The following is a 23,456-nucleotide window of genomic DNA, read 5'->3' as shown; positions in this document are numbered from 1 at the left end:
AATACCATCCCGGGAAACTATGGTGCTAACAATTTACAGGGCTGTATTGATTAAGGCAAAACGTAGCAAAACGTTTTACAACGAAACGTTACAATGAGCGTTTCTTTTTGGACAAGTCCAGGTAGTCCCTCCCCGTTTCAGTCTGTTTTCTTCCATTTGTTGCCTAATGAACACAATCCAGGTAATATGGTCTCATCATGAGGACTGATGATTAGGTGTTTGCTATGGACATCCCCATAGCCAACTCCTCGTTTGGCCGCCTTTCATTCCAGTTCTCTGCTGCCGGTGACTGGAACGAATTGCAAAAATCACTGAAGCTGGAGTCTTATATCTCCCTCACTAACTTTAAGCATCAGCTGTCAGAGCAGCTTACCGATCCTTGCACCCGTACATAGCTCATCTGTAAATAGCCCACCCAACTACCTCATCCCCATATTGTTATATATTTTTTCTCCTTTGCACCCCAGTACCTCTACTTGCACATTCATCTTCTGCACATCTATCATTCCAGTGTTTAATTGCTAAATTGTAATTATTTTGCCACTTTGGCCTATTTATTGCCTTACCTCCTTAATCTTACTACATTTGCACACACTGTATATAGACTTTTCTATTGTGTTATTGACTGTACGTTTGTTTATCCCATGTGTAACTCTATGTTGTTGTTTGTGTCGCACTACTTTGCTTTATCTTGGCCAGGTTTCAGTTGTAAATGAGAACTTGTTTTCAACTGGCCTACCTGGTTAAATAAAGGTGGGGAAAAAAAGAAAAAAAAACTAACCAAGAAATGTACAGATGTAGTATCTTAATTTGAACCAGTTTGCTATAGCAGGAAAATGATCTTGCAGCAGTAGGAAATGTGAATTATGATGTGGATTATAATTAATGGACATTTTCTTAGGGTTTGATACATTTGTCTGAAATTTCAAAGCGGAAATTAGTCTTTTTAAAACCTCAAATGCACTACAGGTTTTACAGGAAAGTTCTCCTGAAACAGGGTGATCAAATTAAGATCCGACATCTGTAGAGTGGTTGCCTCTTTAGCCTTTTATACTTTCTCAATGATTTAGCCTTAACAAAGACACACAATATGTCACAGGTGTAGCAGCGTTACTCGGTTAGCATGGTTATAATGGCTAACTCTAATGGGACAGATAAGGCTTGGGGAAACAATTTCACAATCTAAAGAGGTTAGTTTGTATTAGAGTGTGTAATCTACAGTGTTTTTTCATTGTCAGCTAGTCATGCTACTGCGTTTGTCAAAAGGATGTGAAATATAGTACACTCTTAGAAAAAAAATATGCTATCTAGAACCTAAAAGGATTATTTGGCGGTCCCCACAGGAGAACCCTTTGAAGAACCCTTATTGGTTCCACGAAGAACCCTTTTGGTTCCAGGTTCTACGTGGAACCAAATGGGTTCTACCTGCAACCAAAATGGTTCTACCTGGAACCAAAAATGGTTCTGCTATGGGGACAACCTATTGGAAACCTTTTTTTAACAACCTCGATTTGGTTTAATCAAAGTTGATCATCAGCAGCTAACACTTATTTGCACAGTGTAAATATTGACTCACGATACACCCATGCAATGTGATTGTGAGTCTCCCCTTTCAAGCCACCTAAAACTACTTCCTTGTGCAATCAAGGACCATGTCAGTGAGTGAACCAATAAACCATGATATATTGTAAGTTGTATGTGCATGCCGTTCTTTGTATGTTCACTTGTCTGCACTGTAATTATGGGAATGAATTGTGTTTGCCAAGTGAATGGGTGGACATGATCTGAAATGAATAAATAGAATGTGTAGTACTTTCTATTAGCTTAACATATTATATATCCTCTGTATTGTTAGTGCTGATAGTAAGCCTATGATGGATGACTTTCTATTTGTTCAACACACATTATTAAGCTCATAATTCCTCAGTAATAGCTAGGCTGTCAGCTGTGTTTAATTAGATGTCCTCATGTCTCCCAGGTCATGTTTCGATGAGGTTCAGGGGGTCGAGGAAGATGAGTCTATTCCCTGTAGGAGAGGCTGCTCTGGGCAATCTGGGCCTTTCTGAGGACGACATCAGGAATGAGATGGAAAATGGTGAGGGATGAAGAATGGAGAGCCTAGGGAACAGTCATAGAAGTTAAATTACTATAATTGTATTCCTATGGGCACAACAACTGTTGAGAATGCCTGTCCATTCTCCTTGTAGAAATATGATGTTTCTCTTTTCAATCAGTTCAGGACAATGTTATCCAAGTCATATTCTGGATACACTCACTGATTGAAGTATAAGACGTTTCCTACTATGTAATGACTTTATTACTCAATCCTAACCCTACATCACTTCTTATCCTTAAATCACAATGACAAACTCATATATTATACGTTATATTATGTATTAATATATTATTATAATTTTTTATATTATATTACAACTCTGATTTTAAAGGCATACTATGATTAATAACCTCACAGATCTGTCTTATCATGTCTTTGTCCAACAGAGGAACAGATCTTGGTCAAAGAGCTGGTTGCTATGTCAACGAGGGACAGAATCAAGGCCATCCGAGACCTCCCTATGAGCTTTGATGACAAGAAACACATCAGGTACAGTTGAAGTCGGACGTTTACATACACTTAGGTTGGACTCATTAAAACTCGTTTTTCAACCACTCCACAAATTTCTTGTTAGCAAACTATAGTTTTAGCAAGTCGGACATCTACTGTGCATGACACAAGTAATTTTTCCAACAATTGTTTACAGACAGATTATTTCACTTATAATTCACTGTATCGCAATTCTAGTGGGTCAGAAGTTTACATACACTAAGTTGACTATGCCTTTAAACAGCTTGGAAAATTCCAGAAAAGGATGTCATGGCTTTAGAAGCTTCTGATAGGCTAATTGACATCATTTGAGTCAATTGGAGGTGTACCTATGGATGTATTTCAAGGCCTACCTTGAAACTCAATGCCTCTTTACTTGACATCATGGAAAAATCAAAAGAAATCAGCCAAGACCTCAGAAAAACAATTGTAGGCCTCTACGAGTCTGGTTCATCCTTGGGAGCAATTTCCAAACTCCTGAAGGTACCACGTTCATCTGTACAAACAATAGTACGCAAGTATATACACCATGGGACCACGCAGCTGTCATACCGCTGTCTCCTAGAGATGAACGTACTTTGGTGCGAAAAATGCAAATCAATCCCAGAACAACAGCAAAGGACCTTGTGAAGATGCTGGAGGAAACGGGTACAAAAGTATCTATATCCACAGTAAAACGAGTCCTATATCGACATAACCTGAAAGGCCGCTCAGCAAGGAAGAAGACACTGCTCCAAACCCGCCATAGAAAAGCAAGACAACGGTTTGCAACTGCACATGGGGACAAAGATCTTACTTTTTGGAGGAATGTCCTCTGGTCTGATGAAACAAAAATTGAACTGTTTGGTCATAATGACCATTGTTATGTTTGGAGTTAAAAGGGGGGGGGTTTGCAAGCCGAAGAACACCATCCCAACCGTGAAGCATGGGGGTGGCAGCATCATGTTGTGGGGGTGCTTTGCTGCAGGAGGAACTGGTGCACTTCACAAAATAGATGGCATCATGAGGATGGAAATTTATGTGGATATATTGAAGCAACATCTCAAGACATCAGTCAGGAAGTTAAAGCTTGGTCACAAATGGGTCTTCCAAATGGACAATGACCCCAAGCATACTTCCAAAGTTGTGGCAAAATGGCTTAAGGACAACAAAGTCAAGGTATTGGAGCGGCCATCTCAAAGACCTGACCTCAATCCTATAGAAAATGTGTGGGCAGAACTGAAAAGCGTGTGTGAGCAAGGAGGCCTACAAACCTGACTCCGTTACACCAGCTCTGTCAGGAGGAATGGGCCAAAATTTACCCAACTTATTGTGGGAAGGTTGTGGAAGGCTACCCAAAATGTTTGACCCAAGTTAAACAATTTAAAGGCAATGCTACCAAATACTAATTGAGTGGATGTAAACTTCTGACCCACTGGGAATGTGATGAAACAAATCAAATCTGAAATGAATCATTCTCTCTCCAATTATTCTGACATTTCACATTCTTAAAATAAAGTGGTGATCTTAACTGACATAAAACAGGGAATTTTTACTAGGATTAAATGCCAGGAATTGTGAAAAACTGAGTTTAAATGTATTTGGCTAAGGTGTATGTAAACTTCCGACTTCAACTGTATAGTTGTCATGTCACCGTCATAGGTCAAAAGCTGCCTGTTTTCTTTCAGTTTTACTATGGAAAGATGAACTTATTACCAGGGGTAGTAAAATAAATACTATGTACAAGGGTAGGTAGGGCATTGAGTGTGCAGTTATGTAGGCTTGCAATGCTTGCAAGATCATTGGGGAGAATAGTCACACACACAGACACACACACACACACACACACACACACACACACACACACACACACACACACACACACACACACACACACACACACACACACACACACCTTCTTGCAGTATGCGGGTAAGGAAGAAGTGTTTACCATAAGCGCATCGCATCGGCCAAGTCCAAAGTTTACAGCAACACAGCCAGCCAAGAGCACTGTGCAACTTTTGACAGGTCATATATTTTATGAAGAGATAACGCTGTGATGTGCGTATGTTTTTATCATACGCTACATAACTGTATCAGACTGTAATCTTTATATTTGTTTGATCTCATATCTCCTAGGGGCCAAGTATTGGCGTTGAAATCATTCAAAAAGTCCCGGCAACTGAACTGCTTTTCAGACTGCTCGACGTCTTTCTCACTGGTGAGCAGTTTGACTCTCTGACATCTTTGTGTGTGTTCCTGTCCTGATGCCCAACTTTACTTCCTGTGTGTCCTTGTACTGCACAAGCAGTGCCCTATTAGACTATGGCAAAGTGCAACACTTCCTGTGGTTGGCTATCACTAAATCATTATGCCTTTTATGAGTAATACAATTTGCCAGGGTGACATTCTGTCTCTGCATTCAGCGACACTTGAACATTGGCAAAAGCAGAAACTGACTGCCACCATGCCGGCTACAATACAATAACTTTCTACTTACATTGAACATTATTACTGTTCCATCATCCACATCCTCTATTGACAATTATACCTATTCTATGACAACTGTGCTATGAAATCTATGACGGTGCATTTGTGACATACAAGACCCCCACCACTGTTCTCAGACCAGTCTTCCCTCGCAGGCTTTCCGCAGGTGCGGTGCTAACATGACTTCAGCCAGGCAGACCCTGGAACTGTGGCGGGGTACCATGAAGGAGGTCGGTGGTAAATTTGGCACGGGGGTCCTCTCCTACTTCAAGTTCCTAAAATGGCTGCTGATGTTCAACATCTTCTCCTTCCTGGTCAACTTTGGTTTCATCACCATCCCGCAGCTCATCTATCACCCCACGCCAGACATCCCCACTGGGGTCAGCTTCAAAGGCCTAGAGATACTTACCGGAGCGGTTTGTTGTTGTTTACTATTCCCGCTACTTCTAGTAGAGGCTTTTGAATGAATCATTCCATAGCAGCATACACTACTAACTTGATCAACATATTTGTTATACTACACCCCGTACTGTAAAGTCAGCATACAGTGAACAGTTACTGTGTGATAAAAAATGTTTTATTTTGATGTATCTATTTTCCCCACAGGGTTATTTCAGCCACACGGTGATGTATTATGGCGGCTACAGTAATAAAACACAAGGAACAGGGGGCTGGCCTGAGTACAACATGCGGCTGGCCTACTTCCTCACCATAGCAGCCTACATGGTGTTGTGTGGAGCCGCCCTCATCTACAGGTCAGTATGGGATGGGACTGCACAGCATAGTCCACAGTGATCATGTAACAGTAACATTGTATTGACCACTATTAACTCTGCTTTGGACTGTCATTTATGTCGTGCATGGTTTGGTTTCCATGTGCTTCTTCATTGGTTTCAAGTGCCAGTAAATCATTTATCAAAGACAGTTGATCTCACATTTATGATGTCAATCAAATCACCAATGCCATGACATTCACATCATACCTTTATGATATTTATTTAACCTTTCCTTCATGTTGTAATAGTGCAGTAAAGTGACCCCTGTTCTCTCTCTTAGATAATATACAAAAGTGAAATAAACAATAAAAATGAACAGTAAACATTACACTCACAGAAGTTCCAAAAGAATAAAGACATCACAAATATTATATATATATATACAGTGTTGTAACGATGTGCAAATGGTTAAAAATGATTAAACACTTCTGCGAGCAGGCCTTTCTAATCGACCTGGCCGGGGTATCCTGGAATGACATTGACCTCATCCCGTCAGTAGATGATGCCTGGCTATTATTTAAAAGGGCCTTCCTCACAATCTTAAATAAGCATGCCCCACTCAAGAAATGTAGAACTAGGAATAGATATAGTCCTTGGTTCACTCCAGACCTGTCTGCCCTTGACCAGCACAAAAACATCCTGTGGCGTTCTGCATTAGCATCGAATAGCCCCCGTGATATGCAACTTTTCAGGGAAGTTAGAAACCAATATACACAGGCAGTTAGAAAAGCTAAGGCTAGCTTTTTCAAATAGAAATTTGCATCCTGTAGTACTGACTCAAAAAGTTCTGGGACACTGTAAAGTCCATGGAGAATAAGAGCACCTCCTTCAGCTGCCCACTGCTCTGAGGCTAGGAAACACTGTAACCACTGATAAATCCACTATAATTGAGAATTTCAGTAAGCATTTCTCTACGGCTGGCCATGCTTTCCACCTGGCTACCCCTACCCCGGTCAACTGCCCGGCACCCTCCACAGCAACCCGCCAAAGCCCCCACCATTTCTCCTTCAACCAAATCCAGATAGCTGATGTTCTGAAAGAGCTGCAAACTCTGGACCCATACAAATCAGCCGGGCTAGACAATCTGGACCCTCTCTTTCTAAAAGTATCTGCCGAAATTGTTGCAACCCCTATTACTAGCCTGTTCAACCTCTTTTTCGTATCGTCTGAGATTCCCAAAGATTGGGCGCCGCGGTCTCCCCTCCAAAGGGGGTGACACTCTAGACCCAAACTGCTACAGACCTATATCTATCCTACCCTGTCTTTGAAAGCCAAGTTAACAAACAGATTACCGACCATTTCGAATCCCACCGTACCTTCTCCGCTATGCAATCTGGTTTCAGAGCTGGTCATGGGTGCACCTCAGCCACGCTCAAGGTCCTAAACGACATCATAACCGCCATCGATAAGAGACATTACTGTGCAGCCGTATTCATCGACCTGGCCAAGGCTTTCGACTCTGTCAATCACCACATTCTTATTGGCAGACTCGACAGCCTTGGTTTCTCAAATGATTGCCTCGCCTGGTTTACCAACTACTTCTCTGATAGAGTTCAGTGTGTCAAATCGGAGGGCCTGTTGTCCGGACCTCTGGCAGTCTCTACGGGTGTGCCACAGGGTTCAATTCTCGGGCCAACTCTCTTCTCTGTATACATCAATGATGTTGCTCTTGCTGCTGGTGATTATCTGATCCACCTCGACGCAGATGACACCATTCTGTATACTTCTGGCCCCTCTTTGGACACTGTGTTAACTAACCTCCAGACGAGCTTCAATGCCATACAACTCTCCTTCCGTGGCCTCCAACTGTTCTTAAACGCAAGTAAAACTAAATGCATGCTATTCAATCGATCACTGCCCGCACCTGCTCGCCCGTCCAGCATCACTACTCTGGACGGCTCTGACTTAAAATACGTGGACAACTACAAATACCTGGGTGTCTGGTTAGACTGTAAACTCTCCTTCCAGACTCACATTAAGCATCTCAATCCAAAATTAAATCTAGAATCGGCTTCCTATATCGCAACAAAGCATCCTTCACTCATGCTGCCAAACACACCCTCGTAAAACTGACCATCCTACCGATCCTCGACTTCGGTGATGTCATCTATAAAATAGCCTCCAACACTCTACTCAACAAACTGGATGCAGTCTATCACAGTGCCATTCGTTTTGTCACCAAAGCCCCATACACTACCCACCATTGCGACCTGTACGCTCTCGTTGGTTGGCCCTCGCTTCATACTCGTCGCCAAACCCACTGGCTACAGGTTATCTACAAGTCTCTGCTAGGTAAAGCCCCGCCTTATCTCAGCTCACTGGTCACCATAGCAGCACCCACTCGTAGCACGCTCTCCAGCAGGTATATCTCACTGGTCACCCCCAAAGCCAATTCCTCCTTTGGCCGCCTTTCCTTCCAGTTTTCTGCTGCCAATGACTGGAACGAACTGCAAAAATCTCTGAAGCTGGAGACTCATATCTCCCTCACTAGCTTTAAGCACCAGCTGTCAGAGCAGCTCACAGATCACTGCACCTGTACATAGCCCATCTGTAAACAGCCCATCTATCTACCTATCTCATCCTCATACTGTATTTATTTATTTATCTTGCTCCTTTGCACCCCAGTATCTCTACTTGCACATTCATCTTCTGCACATCTACCATTCCAGTGTTTAATTGCTATATTGTAATTACTTCGCCACCATGGCCTATTTATTGCCTTAACTTACCTCATTTGCACTCACTGTATATAGACTTTTTGTTTTCTTTTGTTCTACTGTATTATTGACTGTATGTTTTGTTTATTCCATGTGTAACTCTGTGTTGTTGTATGTGTCGAATTGCTACGCTTTATCTTGGCCAGGTCGCAGTTGCAAATGAGAACTTGTTCTCAACTAGCCTACCTGGTTAAATAAAGGTGAAATAAAAAAAGTACAAAAGGGAAATAAATAAACATAATAATAAATAAAATCTGGGTTGTATTTACAAGTGTACGAGTCTGCCGTTAATGATACTGCGGAGGATTTTCCCAAGGTTGCTGTTGACACATATCCCACGGTAGTTATTGGGGTCAAATTTGTCACCACTTTTGTGGATTGGGGTGATCAGTCTCTCTCTCGGTCTGTCTGTCTGTCTGTCTGTCTGTCTGTCTGTCTGTCTGTCTGTCTGTCTGTCTGTCTGTCTGTCTGTCTGTCTGTCTGTCTGTCTGTCTCGCTCTCGTCTGTCTGTCTGTCTGTCTGTCTGTCTGTCTGTCTGTCTGTCTGTCTGTCTGTCTCGCTCTGTCTGTCTGTCTGTCTGTCTGTCTGTCTGTCTGTCTGTCTGTCTGTCTGTCTGTCTGTCTGTCTGTCTCGCTCTCTCTGTCTGTCTGTCTGTCTGTCTGTCTGTCTGTCTGTCTCGCTCTCTCTGTCTGTCTGTCTGTCTGTCTCGTCTCTCTCTGTCTGTCTGTCTGTCTGTCTGTCTGTCTGGCTCTCTCTGTCTGTCTGTCTCGCTCTCTCTGTCTGTCTGTCTCGCTCTCTCTGTATCTGTCTGTCTGTCTCGCTCTCTCTGTCTGTCTGTCTGTCTGTCTGTCTGTCTCGCTCTCTCTGTCTGTCTGTCTGTCTCGCTCTCTCTGTCTCTGTCTGTCTGTCTCGCTCTCTCTGTCTCTGTCTGTCTGTCTCGCTCTCTCTGTCTGTCTGTCTGTCTGTCTGTCTGTCTGTCTGTCTGTCTGTCTGTCTGTCTGTCTCGCTCTCTCTGTCTGTCTCGCTCTCTCTCAATTCAAATTCATGGCTTTATTGGCATGGGAAACACATGTTAACATTGCCAAAGCAAGTGAAATAGATGATAAACAAAAGGGAAATAAACAAAAGGGAAATAAACAATACAAAGTAACAGTAAATATTAGTCACATAAGACATTTCAAATGTCATATTATGCCTATATACAGTGTTGTAGCGATGTTAAAGTACAAAAGGGAAAATAAATAAACATAAATATGGGTTGTATTTAGAATGGTGTTTGTTCTTCACTGGTTGCCCTTTTCTTGTGGCAACAGGTCACAAACCTTGCTGCTGTGATGGCACACTGTGGTATTTCACCCAGTAGATATGGGAGTTTAATAAAATTGGGTTTGTTTTCGAATTCTTTGTGGATCTGTGTAATCTGAGGGAAATATGCGTCTCTAGTATGGTCATACATTTGGTAGGAGGATGGAAGTGCAGCTCAATTTCCACCTCATTTTTTGAGCAGTGTACTGTCTTCCCTTGAGAACCAGGTCTGCCTATGGAGGCCTTTCTCAATAACAAGGCCATGTTCACTGAGTCTGTACATAGTCAAAGCTTTCCTTAAGTTTGGGTCAGTCACAGTGGTCAGGTATTCTGCCAGTGTGTACTCTCGTTTAGGGCCACATAGCATTCTAGTTTGCTCTGTTGTTTTGTTAATTTTTTCCAATATGTCAAGTAATTCTCTTTTTGTTTTCTCATGATTTGGTTGGGTCTAATTGTGTTGCTGTCCTGGGGCTCTGTGGGGTCTGTTTGTGTTTGTGAATACAGCCCCAGGACCAGCTTGAATAGGGGACTCTTCTCCAGTTTCATCTCTCAGTAGGTGATGGCTTTGTTATGGAAGGTATGGGAATTGCTTCCTTTTAGGTGGTTGTAGAATTCTTCATGCATTATTGTGTGCTCAAGGGCAACGGTGTCTAGATGGAATTTGTATTTGTGGTCCTGGCGACTGGACCTTTTTTGGAACACCATTATTTTGGTCTTATTGAGATTTACAGTCAGGGCCAAGGTCTAGCTGAATCTGTGCAGAAGATCTATGTGCTGCTGAAGGCCCTCTTTGGTTGGTGACAGAAGCACCAGATCATCAGCAAACAGTAGACATTTTACTTCAGATTCTAGTAGGGTGAGGCCGGGTGCTGCGGACTGTTCTAGTGCCCTCGCCAATTCGTTGATATATACACTGCTCAAAAAAAGAAAGGGAACACTTAAACAACACAATGTAACTCCAAGTCAATCAGACTTCTGTGAAATCAAACTGTCCACTTAGGAAGCAACACTGAATGACAATAAATTTCACATGCTGTAGTGCAAATGGAATAGACAACAGGTGGAAATTATAGGCAATTAGCAAGACACCCCCAATAAAGGAGTGGTTCTGCAGGTGGGGACCACAGACCACTTCTCAGTTCCTATGCTTCCTGGCTGATGTTTTGGTCACTTTTGAATGCTGGCGGTGCTTTCACTCTAGTGGTAGCATGAGACGGAGTCTACAACCCACACAAGTGGCTCAGGTAGTGCAGCTCATCCAGGATGGCACATCAATGCGAGCTGTGGCAAGAAGGTTTGCTGTGTCTGTCAGCGTAGTGTCCAGAGCATGGAGGCGCTACCAGGAGACAGGCCAGTATATCAGGAGACGTGGAGGAGGCCGTAGGAGGGCAACAACCCAGCAGCAGGACCGCTACCTCCGCCTTTGTGCAAGGAGGAACAGGAGAAGCACTGCCAGAGCCCTGCAAAAGGACCTCCAGCAGGCCACAAATGTGCATGTGTCTGCTCAAACGGTCAGAAACAGACTCCATGAGGGTGGTATGAGGGCAAGACGTCCACAGGTGGGGGTTGTGCTTACAGCCCAACACCGTGCAGGACGTTTGGCATTTGCCAGAGAACACCAAGATTGGCAAATTTGCCACTGGCGCCCTGTGCTCTTCACAGATGAAAGCAGGTTCACACTGAGCACGTGACAGACGTGACAGAGTCTGGAGACGCCGTGGAGAACGTTCTGCTGCCTGCAACATCCTCCAGCATGACCGGTTTGGCGGTGGGTCAGTCATGGTGTGGGGTGGCATTTCTTTGGGGGGCCGCACAGCCCTCCATGTGCTCGCCAGAGGTAGCCTGACTGCCATTAGGTACCGAGATGAGATCCTCAGACCCCTTGTGAGACCATATGCTGGTGCGGTTGGCCCTGGGTTCCTCCTAATGCAAGACAATGCTAGACCTCATGTGGCTGGAGTGTGTCAGCAGTTCCTGCAAGAGGAAGGCATTGATGCTATGGACTTGTTGAAGAGGGAGGGGCTTAATAAGCTGCATTCCTCTCTCACCCCACGGCCCTGTAGAAAGAAATGTGTGTGTTTCTTTGCCAATTTCACCGCACGCACTGTTTGTGTACATGGATTTTATAATGTCGTATGTTTTTCCCCCAACACCACTTTCCATCAATTTGTGTAGCAGACCCTCATGCCACAATGAGTCAAAGGCTTTTTTTCAATCAACAAAGCATGAGAAGACTTTTCCTTTGTTTTGGTTTGTTTGTTTGTCAATTAGGGTGTGCAGGGTGAATACGTGGTCTGTCGTATGATAATTTGGTAAAAAGCCAATTTGACATTTGCTCAGTACATTGTTTTCACTGAGGAAATGTACGAGTCTGCTGTTAATCATAAGGATTTTCCCAAGGTTGCTGTTGACTCATATCCCACGGTAGTTATTGGGGTCAAATTTGTCTCCACCTTTGTGGATTGTTGACCTCCTCCCTCTCTCTCTCTGCAGCATGGCCAGCTCGTTCAGGAAGAAGTATGTCCTTGCAGACTCAGGCTTGGGTGGAGCCTGGCAGCTTCTGTGTAGCTGGGACTTCAGTGTGACTAACGAGAGAGCTGTACGACAGCGCAAGAACAATCTGCGCATTCAACTCAAGGTCACTTTCACTGTAATCTCGGAAACCAGAACCAAGTCTTGTGTGAGCTGGCCAGTTATCAGGCTTTTACAAGCGACTAATGTCACTGTTTTGATAAACTATTACTTTAGCTTTGTTGACTTCATTGCCATCTCATTACTGTAGCTTTGTTGACCTCATGGCCATCTCATTACTGTAGCTTTGCTGACCTCATGGCCATATCATTACTGTAGCTTTGCTGACCTCATGGCCATATCATTACTGTAGCTTTGCTGACCTCATGGCCATATCATTACTGTAGCTTTGTTGACCTCATGGCCATATCATTACTGAAGCTTTGTTGACCTCATGGCCATATCATTACTGTAGCTTTGTTGACCTCATGGCCATATCATTACTGTAGCTTTGTTACAAGAAAGAATGTAATATCGCTGAACAAATCCCACATTTGCGAGACTAGATAAATGTCCAGTACTTGTGACTCAGTACTTATCTGCTCTTCCATACATAGAATACTCTGCACTCTGACTTGTTAGGGGGCCCAAATAGGATCTCTCTCAGATAACCAACTGTGAAATAACTTTGAAATAATGTTTCCATTCCCCTCCAGGAGTCCTTATCAGAAAAGGTCCAGGTGGCCCTGCTACCTCTGACAGAGAGGCTGAAGCACTACGGGGTCTTCCTGGGTACCTGGCTCCTCTCCACGGGCATGGCCTTGGGCTGTGGCGCCAGTGTCTACTTCCTGTGTCAATATGACAAATCGGTATGGTACATTTTATTAACTTTTATATAACCAAGAAGTCCCATTGAGGAAGTCCCAAGGGAGACCTTACATAAACGTTGTGGCACGATGGCACTTTGCTACCTTATAAAGCTTGTGTTGTTAATGTATGATCCCGGGATCAGCTGACCCTGATCCATCTAAGTATGATGAAGACCAGGTGGTGATTAGTTGAATCAGGTGTGTTAGTGCTGGGCTAAAACAAATGCCTGCACACTGTGTAGCTCCAGGACCAGTGTCGATGACCATGGTATAAGACATACCCTTGTGTACAGTAATTCAAAGTGTGTCATAGCGTCTGTGTGTACCTGAGCATATCTGAATCATATAAAATCAATACAATACTACTTTCCTGGCAGTACAGGGTGTGGTCTTTATAATGGTGTTAGTGGGACATCATTGCTACACTTCCACCAATTATTATTATTATATCTTTTTTTCAATTTAACCTTCATTTAACTAGGCAAGTCAGTTAAAAACAGGGGAAACACCTGTCCTTAGATCAGAACAAACTGACCTACTATGGTATCTTTCCAGCGGACGAGGCAGTCAGCGGACAAAGCTTCCGGCTCTCTCCTGGAGGAGGCCGCTACTCTCCTCCTCCCCTTTGTGGTGTCCCTGATCAATCTGGTCGTCCCTCTCTTCTACTCTCTGTTCAAAAAGATAGAACACTACTCCAACCCTCGCATGCAGGTCTATGCCATCATAGTCAGGTTAGAGATGGATACAAAACACATTCAAAAATAGAAAAAAGTTTAGATACACCTACTCATTCAAGGGTTTTTCTTTATTATATATTTTATATATTTTGATTTGTTTAACACTTTCTTTGGTTACCACATGATTCCATATGTGTTATTTCATAGTTTTGATGTCTTCACTGTTATTGTACAATGTAGAAAATAGTAAAAAATAAAGAAAAACCCTGGAATGAGTATGTGTGTCCAAACTTTTGACTGGTACTGTATATTGAAATCGATTGATCAAAACTATTTGCTCAGTGATCAATTTAAAGCAATGGATGAATGAAATATTACAGTAATGCGTAAATTCTAAATATGCTTAAAATATCAGGAAAAAACAAAGGTCATATACTGTACAATGTTTTAGAACACTGATGTTTTGAATGCTGTTTTGAATGCCTTTTTCCTTTTTAGAAATGTCATTCTCAAGATGTCCATTCTGGGTATTCTCTGCTACTACTGGATGAAGGATGTGGCCAATACATTTTCAGTAAGTTCTTTTAAAACTTCCGGTGAAATTGCAGAGCGCCAAATTCAAATTAAATTACTATAAATATTTAACTTTCATGAAATCACAAGTGCAATACATCAAAATAAAGCTGAACTTGTTGTTAATCCAGCCACCGTGTCAGATTTAAAAAAGGCTTTACGGCGAAAGCAAACCATGGGATTATCTGAGGACAGCGCTCAGCGGACAAAACATTACATACAGTTACCAGCCAAGTAGACTAGTCACGAAAGTCAGAAATAGCAATAAAATGAATCACTTACCTTTGATGATCTTCATATGGTTGCACTCAGAAGACTCCCAGTTACACAATAAATGTTCATTTTGTTCGATAAAGTTCCTCTTTATATCCAAAAACCTCAATTTTGTTGGCGCGTTTTGTTCAGTAATCCAATGGCTCAAATGCGGTCACAAGATGCAGACAAAAATTCAAAATAGTATCCGTAAAGTTCGTAGAAACATGTCAAACGATGTTTATAATCAATCCTCAGGTTGTTTTTAGCCTAAATATTTGATCATATTTCAACCGGACAATAGCGTCGTCAATATAAAAGATAAACCACGAAAGTCGCGCTCTTGGGATTGCGCACCAATCAGGTTGGGGAATTTCCACTGGCCTCTCATTGAAACTGCTCATTCTCCCTAATTTTTCAGAATAAAGGCCTGAAACAATGTCTAAAGACATTGTTCACAGCTAGTGGAAGCCACAGGGAACGGAATCTGGGTCTTATCCCTTTAAATGGTGGATAGGCTTTCAATGGAAAAACACAAATTTCAAAATAATAGCACTTCCTGGATGGAGTTTCCTCAGGTTTTCGCCTGCCATTTCAGGTCTGTTATACTCACAGACATTATTTTAAGTTTTTAAGTTTTGGAAACGTTAGAGTGTTTTCTATCCAAATCTACCAATTATATGCATATCTTAGCTTCTGGGCCTGAGTAGCAGGCAGTTTACTTTGGGCACACTTTTCATCCAAAATTCCGAATGCTGCCCCCATCCCAAAAATGTTAAACCAAATCACATGCATGCTTTCAAAAATGTTTTTGATTGTCACTAATATCTACTATATGTTCATTCACCACTTTGATTACAATCGTTTGTCTTAGTGCTGGGAGTCCATCGTAGGACAAGCCTTGTACAGACTGGTTATTGTGGACTTCCTCTTCATAATGTTAGGATCCTTCTTTGGAGAGTTCTTGAGCAAGTGAGTGGCATTTTCAAAACACATTTTCCCATAACGTGTTCACGTAAAGCTAAAAATGCTACAGTATGCAGTAGAATTCTATATTGTAACTCATCTTTCTGTTTTGAGGGAAAGTTTCAATGAGGCATCACATAAGGGTTCATTAAAAAATGCTCTTCTGTAACTCCTTTCTTCTTTTCTCCACCAGTGTCATTGGGACTAAATGCATACAGAGCCTGGGAGTTCCAGAGTTTGACGTTGCCAGGAATGTCCTTGACCTGATCTATGCACAGACCCTGGCATGGTACTGACGTTATTTCATTACACTGTACTCTACTGTACTGTACTGTACTGTGCTCTACTGTACTCTACTATACTTTGCTCTAATGTATTCTACTCTACTGTACTCTACTGTACTGTACTGTGCTCTACTGTACTCTAATATACTTTGCTCTAATGTATTCTACTGTACTGTACTGTGCTCTACTGTACTCTACTATACTTTGCTCTAATGTATTCTACTCTACTGTACTCTACTCTACTGTACTGTGCTCTAATGTACTCTAATGTTCTGTGCTCTAATGTACTCTACTGTACTGAACTGTGCTGTCCTCGACTCTAATCTCTGTTCATCTATAGCTCCATCTACTTTCATAGTAAAACATAACACAGTACTGTGGATGAGACATGGTCAATTCTTACAAGCATGTTTTTCTGTCTGCAGGATCGGAATCTACTTCTCTCCCCTCCTCCCAGTGATACAGATAATCAAGTTCTTCATCCTCTTCTACCTAAAGAAGGTAACCTGTTCAGTATGGTTCTTCTACCTAAAGAAGGTAACCTGTTAAGTATGGTTCTTCTACCTAAAGAAGGTAACCTGTTCAGTATGGTTCTTCTACCTAAAGAAGGTAACCTGTTCAGTATGGTTCTTCATCTAACTAAATAAGGTAACCTGTTCAGTATGGTTCTTCTACCTAAAGAAGGTAACCTGTTAAGTATGGTTCTTCTACCTAAAGAAGGTAACCTGTTAAGTATGGTTCTTCTACCTAAAGAAGGTAACCTGTTCAGTATGGTTCTTCTACCTAAAGAAGGTAACCTGTTCAGTATGGTTCTTCATCTAACTAAAGAAGGTAACCTGTTCAGTATGGTTCTTCTACCTAAATAAGGTAACCTGTTCAGTATGGTTCTTCTACCTAAATAAGGTAACCTGTTCAGTATGGTAGATAATATAGGCCCCTTAGCAGACCCTTCTTATCCAAAGCAGTGAGTACATATTCAGTACGGTGAAAAAAGTATTTTATAGTACAGAGAGTGAGTACATGTTTAGTATGGCAATGTGACCCCTGCAGGAATTGTTATTACTAGCGCAGCACTCCAACCAACTGAGCCACACAGGACCATGGCTGACTCAGGTGACAGTAAGCTGAACCTTGGTGTTGATTCACTGCCCTAGATACCATGCCATAGCAGAATGGGCCAGGCTCGTGTTACTCTCTTCTGAAGAGGGTGCTGAATGTTTCATGACACGGTTGAATGGCATAGAATTCGCTCTATTTATAGATGGTAGCGATGGTCACTAGGATTTTACAATACAATGATGAAACATATATGAGTGTCCTGGAAATTAAAATAGATGTTTTCCCTGTGGTATATACAGGGAAATCATTACATGTTCATCAATTCATTTGAAAAAAAACCTACAAGTGGAAAGTGTCTGCAATAGAGGATTTAGTTGATCAAATACAATAACATGATACCTGTTAAAGGTCCCCAAAGCACACACATCCCTGGGTCGCTCCTCTTTTCAGTTCGCTGCAGCCAGCGACTGGAAAAAGCTGCAACAAACACTCAAACTGGACAGTTTTATCTCAATCTCTTCATTCAAAGACTCGATCATGGACACTCTTACTGACAGTTGTGGCTGCTTTGCGTGATGTATTGTTGTCTCAACCGTCTTGCCCTTTGTGCTGTTCTGTGCCCAATAATGTTTGTGCCATGTTGTGTTGCTACCATGTTGTGTTTCTACCATGTTTTGTTGTCATGTGTTGCTGCCTTGCTCTGTTGTTGTCTTAGGTCTCACTTTATGTAGTGTTGTGTTGTCTCTCTTGTTGTGATGTGTGTTTTGACCTATATTTACATATATTTTTTATTTTTAATCCCAGGCCCCCGTCCCCGCAGGAGGCCTTTTGCCTTTTGGTAGGCCGTCATTGTAAATAAGAATTTGTTCTTAACTGACTTGCCTAGTTAAATAAAGGTGAAATAAAATACAAATAATTACCTCCCTGACAAATCAATAATTACTTTATTCTTGGTTAAGGTGCAGGTTAATCGTTACTCTCTGTTCTCCCTTATTGTCAAAGGTCATTGTTTACCTGTTCATCAAATCGTGCCGTTGCCAAGACATCGTCAACAGGCTCCTCCTCTCTCTATCTCCCTCTCCAGCTCTGTAATGCCCGGTCTATACTTTGTGTCCTCCAGGTGAGCCTGACCCAGAACTGCCAGCCCCCCAGGCGAGCCGGCAGGGCGGCTCAGATGCAAACCATCTTCATCGCTATCCTCTTCTTCCCTTCCTTCGTGGGGGCTCTGTCCATGGTGGCCTACACCGTGTGGACGTAGGTTTATAAGCAGTCAGGGCAAGGCTAATCTAGGGATTTATGTTATGTTAAGGCTGTCATAGATTAAGGCAAGGCCAAACAAACACCTGTAGATATATGGAGTGGTTCAGATTCCATCTAGTTCTGGATAAATATGGCTTGTTCAGAAGAACTGGAGTCTGTCATTAATTGATAACCAAGAGCTAAACTTGATTCAGTTTGGTTTAATTTTAGGGGCTGAGATAGTCCGTGGAATCAGGCTGTTTGATTAGCAGCTATTCAAAAGCATGACGCTATACTTAAACCTTCTAGTAAGAAAGTTGAAAATGTGCTGAAAGTTGGATGATTGAAAGTTAGTTGACTTTGGCTCCTTTTCTCTGACCTAAGCATTTCAAACTGCCATGTCTCCCCTGATCCCTCCCCCAGTCTGCCCCCCTCAGACAAGTGTGGGCCCTTCAGGGGCCTCAACACCACCTTCAGTGCAATACAGATCTGGATGGACGATTTGAACAGGGTGGATGCGTTTCAGTGGACTGTCTGGATCTACCAGCACGTCATCAGGAGTGAGATATTCTACTTCCTGGTCTCTCTCATCATCCTGTGAGTTCATCTTTGTTCATGTTGAGGTGGTTATGTTGGGTTAAAGTTGTGTTTATGAAGGTAACAAGTAGTTTTAAAGCACAGTCTTACGGTAAAGTGACAGTTGTCTTGAAAACGTGACATAAGGCATATAAGTCATAAACTTAACTTGATCATGATTCCTAGAAATTATTGATCGTTTGAGCTGTTTGTCAAAGATTGACTTGTACATTTTGCTAGTCACTCTTATCCAGAGCGACTTACATGAGCACTTAGGGTGAAGTGCCTTGCTCAAGGGCACATCGACAGATCTTTCACCTAGTCAGCTTAGTGATTCTAACCAGCGACCTTTCGGTTACTGGCCCAACACTCTTAACCGCTAGGCTACCTTCCTTGAAGCAGTATACTGAAGTCCTATCAAGCAATACATTCAGCTTTTATAACGCTGTCTACCGGATCAAGCCTTCAAATACAATCTAGTGGCACTTTATGACATTAAGTGGCAACTTTGCCCTTTCACATACTGTAATATAAACTCACTGACTGACCTCCTTTCCACAGTGTCTTCATTTACATCTTCAGGCAGATCACTCAGGGACGCAAGCTGCTTATCATTCTACTGAGACAGCAGATTGTTAATGTGAGTTCTAGTGAGCTGTCTGGTCCGAAGTGTCTCGTCCATCAGAGCTGTTGTGTCTGAAGTGGTTGTGTCTACGTTATGATGATGTTGGAGTAATATATTTAGCTGATTTCATTTCAATGTGCAGTGTTGATGTTGTTCATTTGTTGTTTTTATGAATTGATTTGACTGTCTAGAACGTTCTTTCTCTCTCTTTCTCTCTCTCTCTGGTTGTCTCTCTCGCTCTCGCTCTCACTCTCGATCGCTCTCTCTCTTATTAGGAAGGGAAGGACAAGGCATTCTTGTTGGAGAAGCTACAGACCCTTCAGAAATCCAAGCAGAACAAACAGAAAAATAAAAAACAGGTGAGAGGATCAAAGAGAAAGGACCTTGAGACTATGTAACTTAACCTTGAGACTATCTAACTTAACCTTGAGACTATGTAACTTAACCTTGAGACTATCTAACTTAACCTTGAGACTATCTAACTTAACCTTGAGACTATCTAACTTAACCTTGAGACTATCTAACTTAACCTTGAGACTATCTAACTTAACCTTGAGACTATCTAACTTAACCTTGAGACTATCTAACTTAACCTTGAGACTATGTAACTTAACCTTGAGACTATCTAACTTAACCTTGAGACTATCTAACTTAACCTTGAGACTATCTAACTTAACCTTGAGACTATCTAACTTACAATAAATACCTAAACTCCTACGTTATTTCAAATGTCATACTTGAACTATGACCCTTTCTCTCTATCAGGTCAGGAAAAGACAGGAAAAGGAATCCACTGGCATGCTCCAGGCTCTGCTTGCCCGACAGCGGTTGGAGCAAGAGCATGGCGACAGCAGCAGCTCTTTCGGTGTGCCCATGCCTTCCGGCCACTCAGTCTCCACGACATCCAGTGCTATGATGCAGGCCATGCTAGCCAAACAATACGCAGAGGACCAGGATGTAGCCAGTTATCGCGGTGTGCCATTTCCTGCAGACCCCGCACCTGCGTCCTCCAGTGCACTGATACAGGCCATGCAAGCCAGGCAAAGGGCGGAGTCACAGAATGAGGACGAGTTTTACCGGGCGCCAGTTCAGTCACAGAACCCAGTAAACGCATTACCCAGTGCGATGATACAGGTGATGCAAGCCAGGCAGAGGGCGGAGTCAGAGCAGGAAGAGGACGAGTTTTACCGAGAGCCAGTTCATTCAGAACACCCAGTGTCATCAATGTCCAGTGCGATGATGCAGGTCATGCAGGCCAGGCAGAGAGCAGAGGAGGAGGAGAGCGAGTTTTACCGGGCGCCTGCTTCTTCACAGCACCCAGATGCGTCAGGCACCGGTAGTGCTCTGATACAGGCCATGCTAGCCCGGCAACAGGTAGAGGAGGAGTACGGTGACAGATACTGAGCATGACCGAGAACTGAACCACTTGGGGGAAAAAAGATGGCGGACACAATTGAAATGTGACCAGCTGTAGAAAGCAGAGAAATATAAGAGGAAATGCAATAAGATTCTGACTGGCATCAAGAGAGGGAAGGACCACCTCTATGTAAACTGTTTCTATTGGACCATAAAAGAGTGTAGCCAATGGGGTGTGAAAAGATACATCTGATATATGTATTCCCTTTTGATAAAAGAACACATTGTTTTTGTACAAAGAAATCTTTTAATATTAATAATATTTCATATTTAATATATTTGTGTACTGTATGTATACATGATATGTGCTTAGCCTGTAAAATACTGTCAATGAATGTTGTATAAATGTAGGAATATTCTGATCCGTACTAAATTGTAAATACTATAAAATTGTATGGTACTGTATGTTGTTTTTTTCCATGAACAGCACTGTCCTCTAGTGGTAGGGATTGAACCTGGTCTGGATGTTCATCAATGAATAGGTACTTGAGTAGATATCAAATATACTGCTCAAAAAAATAAAGGGAACACTTAAACAACACATCCTAGATCTGAATGAAATAAATAATCTTATTAAATACTTTTTTCTTTACATAGTTGAATGTGCTGACAACAAAATCACACAAAAATAATCAATGGAAATCCACTGTATCAACCCATGGAGGTCTGGATTTGGAGTCACACTCAAAATTAAAGTGGAAAACCACACTACAGGCTGATCCAACTTTGATGTAATGTCCTTAAAACAAGTCAAAATTAGGCTCAGTAGTGTGTGTGGCCTCCACGTGCCTGTATGACCTCCCTACAATGCCTGGGCATGCTCCTGATGAGGTGGCGGATGGTCTCCTGAGGGATCTCCTCCCAGACCTGGACTAAAGCATCCGCCAACTCCTGGACAGTCTGTGGTGCAACGTGGCATTGGTGGATGGAGCGAGACAAGATGTCCCAGATGTGCTCAATTGGATTCAGGTCTGGGGAACGGGCGGGCCAGTCCATAGCATCAATGCCTTCCTCTTGCAGGAACTGCTGACACACTCCAGCCACATGAGGTCTAGCATTGTCTTGCATTAGGAGGAACCCAGGGCCAACCGCACCAGCATATGGTCTCACAAGGGGTCTGAGGATCTCATCTCGGTACCTAATGGCAGTCAGGCTACCTCTGGCGAGCACATGGAGGGCTGTGCGGCCCCCCAAAGAAATGCCACCCCACACCATGACTGACCCACCGCCAAACCGGTCATGCTGGAGGATGTTGCAGGCAGCAGAATGTTCTCCACGGCGTCTCCAGACTCTGTCACGTCTGTCACATGTGCTCAGTGTGAACCTGCTTTCATCTGTGAAGAGCACAGGGCGCCAGTGGCAAATTTGCCAATCTTGGTGTTCTCTGGCAAATGCCAAACGTCCTGCACGGTGTTGGGCTGTAAGCACAACCCCCACCTGTGGACATCGGGCCCTCATACCACCCTCATGGAGTCTGTTTCTGACCGTTTGAGCAGACACATGCACATTTGTGGCCTGCTGGAGGTCATTTTGCAGGGCTCTGGCAGTGCTCCTCCTTGCACAAAGGCGGAGGTAGCGGTCCTGCTGCTGGGTTGTTGCCCTCCTACGGCCTCCTCCACGTCTCCTGATGTACTGGCCTGTCTCCTGGTAGCGCCTCCATGCTCTGGACACTACGCTGACAGACACAGCAAACCTTCTTGCCACAGCTCGCATTGATGTGCCATCCTGGATGAGCTGCACTACCTGAGCCACTTGTGTGGGTTGTAGACTCCATCTCATGCTACCACTAGAGTGAAAGCACCGCCAGCATTCAAAAGTGACCAAAACATCAGCCAGGAAGCATAGGTACTGAGAAGTGGTCTGTGGTCCCCACCTGCAGAACCACTCCTTTATTGGGGGTGTCTTGCTAATTGCCTATAATTTCCACCTGTTGTCTATTCCATTTGCACAACAGCATGTGAAATATATTGTCAATCAGTGTTGCTTCCTAAGTGGACAGTTTGATTTCACAGAAGTGTGATTGACTTGGAGTTACATTGTGTTGTTTAAGTGTTCCCTTTATTTTTTTGAGCAGTGTATATACTTTGAGAATACATCCAAGTCATTGTTCTCAGAGCAAAGCAAAAACGGATATAGAACATAATGAAAGAAACTACAGCAAATATTTTCTGTACAAAATTAAACATTCTGAGTTTGCTATGGAAGACAACATTTGTTTATTGAATAATTCATTGCAGAATCCTTAATCCCGATGCGCATAAAGTACTTTAAATAGAATATATAGTCATTGGTCATAATGATACTCAAGCAACATTGGTGTCCAGTGGTCAGTTTTTGTTTTATCCGATACTGAGTAATGTGCAGTAAACATACCACTGAGACAACAAACAATATGTAACTTCAAAAGGAAAATAATACACATCTTACAGCGATTCCACAGATCCAAACCATTATACTTTATGACATTTATATAGTTATGCGTTATAGGCACTGTATACACTGCAAACACTTATAGCTATATTTTGCAGTCCACATTC

At 42.7% G+C, this 23,456-nt stretch overlaps 1 protein-coding gene across 3 annotated transcripts in view; it reads left to right on the top strand.

Annotated features, from left to right (window-relative positions):
* LOC106588887 (transmembrane channel-like protein 5) overlaps positions 1 to 23,128 on the top strand; it is a 30,106-nt gene extending 6,978 nt beyond the window's left edge. For all 3 annotated transcript variants that reach the window (XM_045707304.2, XM_045707307.2, XM_082965787.1), the window contains 17 exons: positions 1,979 to 2,095; positions 2,503 to 2,605; positions 4,724 to 4,805; positions 5,230 to 5,490; positions 5,681 to 5,829; positions 12,366 to 12,510; positions 13,100 to 13,252; positions 13,808 to 13,983; positions 14,428 to 14,503; positions 15,629 to 15,726; positions 15,914 to 16,009; positions 16,430 to 16,505; positions 18,184 to 18,317; positions 18,726 to 18,899; positions 19,440 to 19,518; positions 19,779 to 19,862; positions 20,269 to 23,128. In XM_045707304.2, the coding sequence (XP_045563260.2) occupies positions 1,979 to 2,095; positions 2,503 to 2,605; positions 4,724 to 4,805; positions 5,230 to 5,490; positions 5,681 to 5,829; positions 12,366 to 12,510; positions 13,100 to 13,252; positions 13,808 to 13,983; positions 14,428 to 14,503; positions 15,629 to 15,726; positions 15,914 to 16,009; positions 16,430 to 16,505; positions 18,184 to 18,317; positions 18,726 to 18,899; positions 19,440 to 19,518; positions 19,779 to 19,862; positions 20,269 to 20,907 (2,642 nt within the window). In that variant the 3' untranslated portion in view covers positions 20,908 to 23,128. The remainder of the gene's footprint in view (positions 1 to 1,978; positions 2,096 to 2,502; positions 2,606 to 4,723; positions 4,806 to 5,229; positions 5,491 to 5,680; positions 5,830 to 12,365; positions 12,511 to 13,099; positions 13,253 to 13,807; positions 13,984 to 14,427; positions 14,504 to 15,628; positions 15,727 to 15,913; positions 16,010 to 16,429; positions 16,506 to 18,183; positions 18,318 to 18,725; positions 18,900 to 19,439; positions 19,519 to 19,778; positions 19,863 to 20,268) is intronic.
* The last annotated feature ends 328 nt before the right edge of the window (positions 23,129 to 23,456 follow it).

The sequence above is a fragment of the Salmo salar genome, chromosome 02 (assembly GCF_965601325.2).
Source record: "Salmo salar chromosome 02, fSalSal1, whole genome shotgun sequence".
In the NCBI taxonomy this organism is placed as follows: Eukaryota; Metazoa; Chordata; class Actinopteri; order Salmoniformes; family Salmonidae; genus Salmo; species Salmo salar.
The sequence above is the reverse complement of the archived record's forward strand: the minus strand, read 5'-3'. Positions and strand labels throughout refer to the sequence as shown.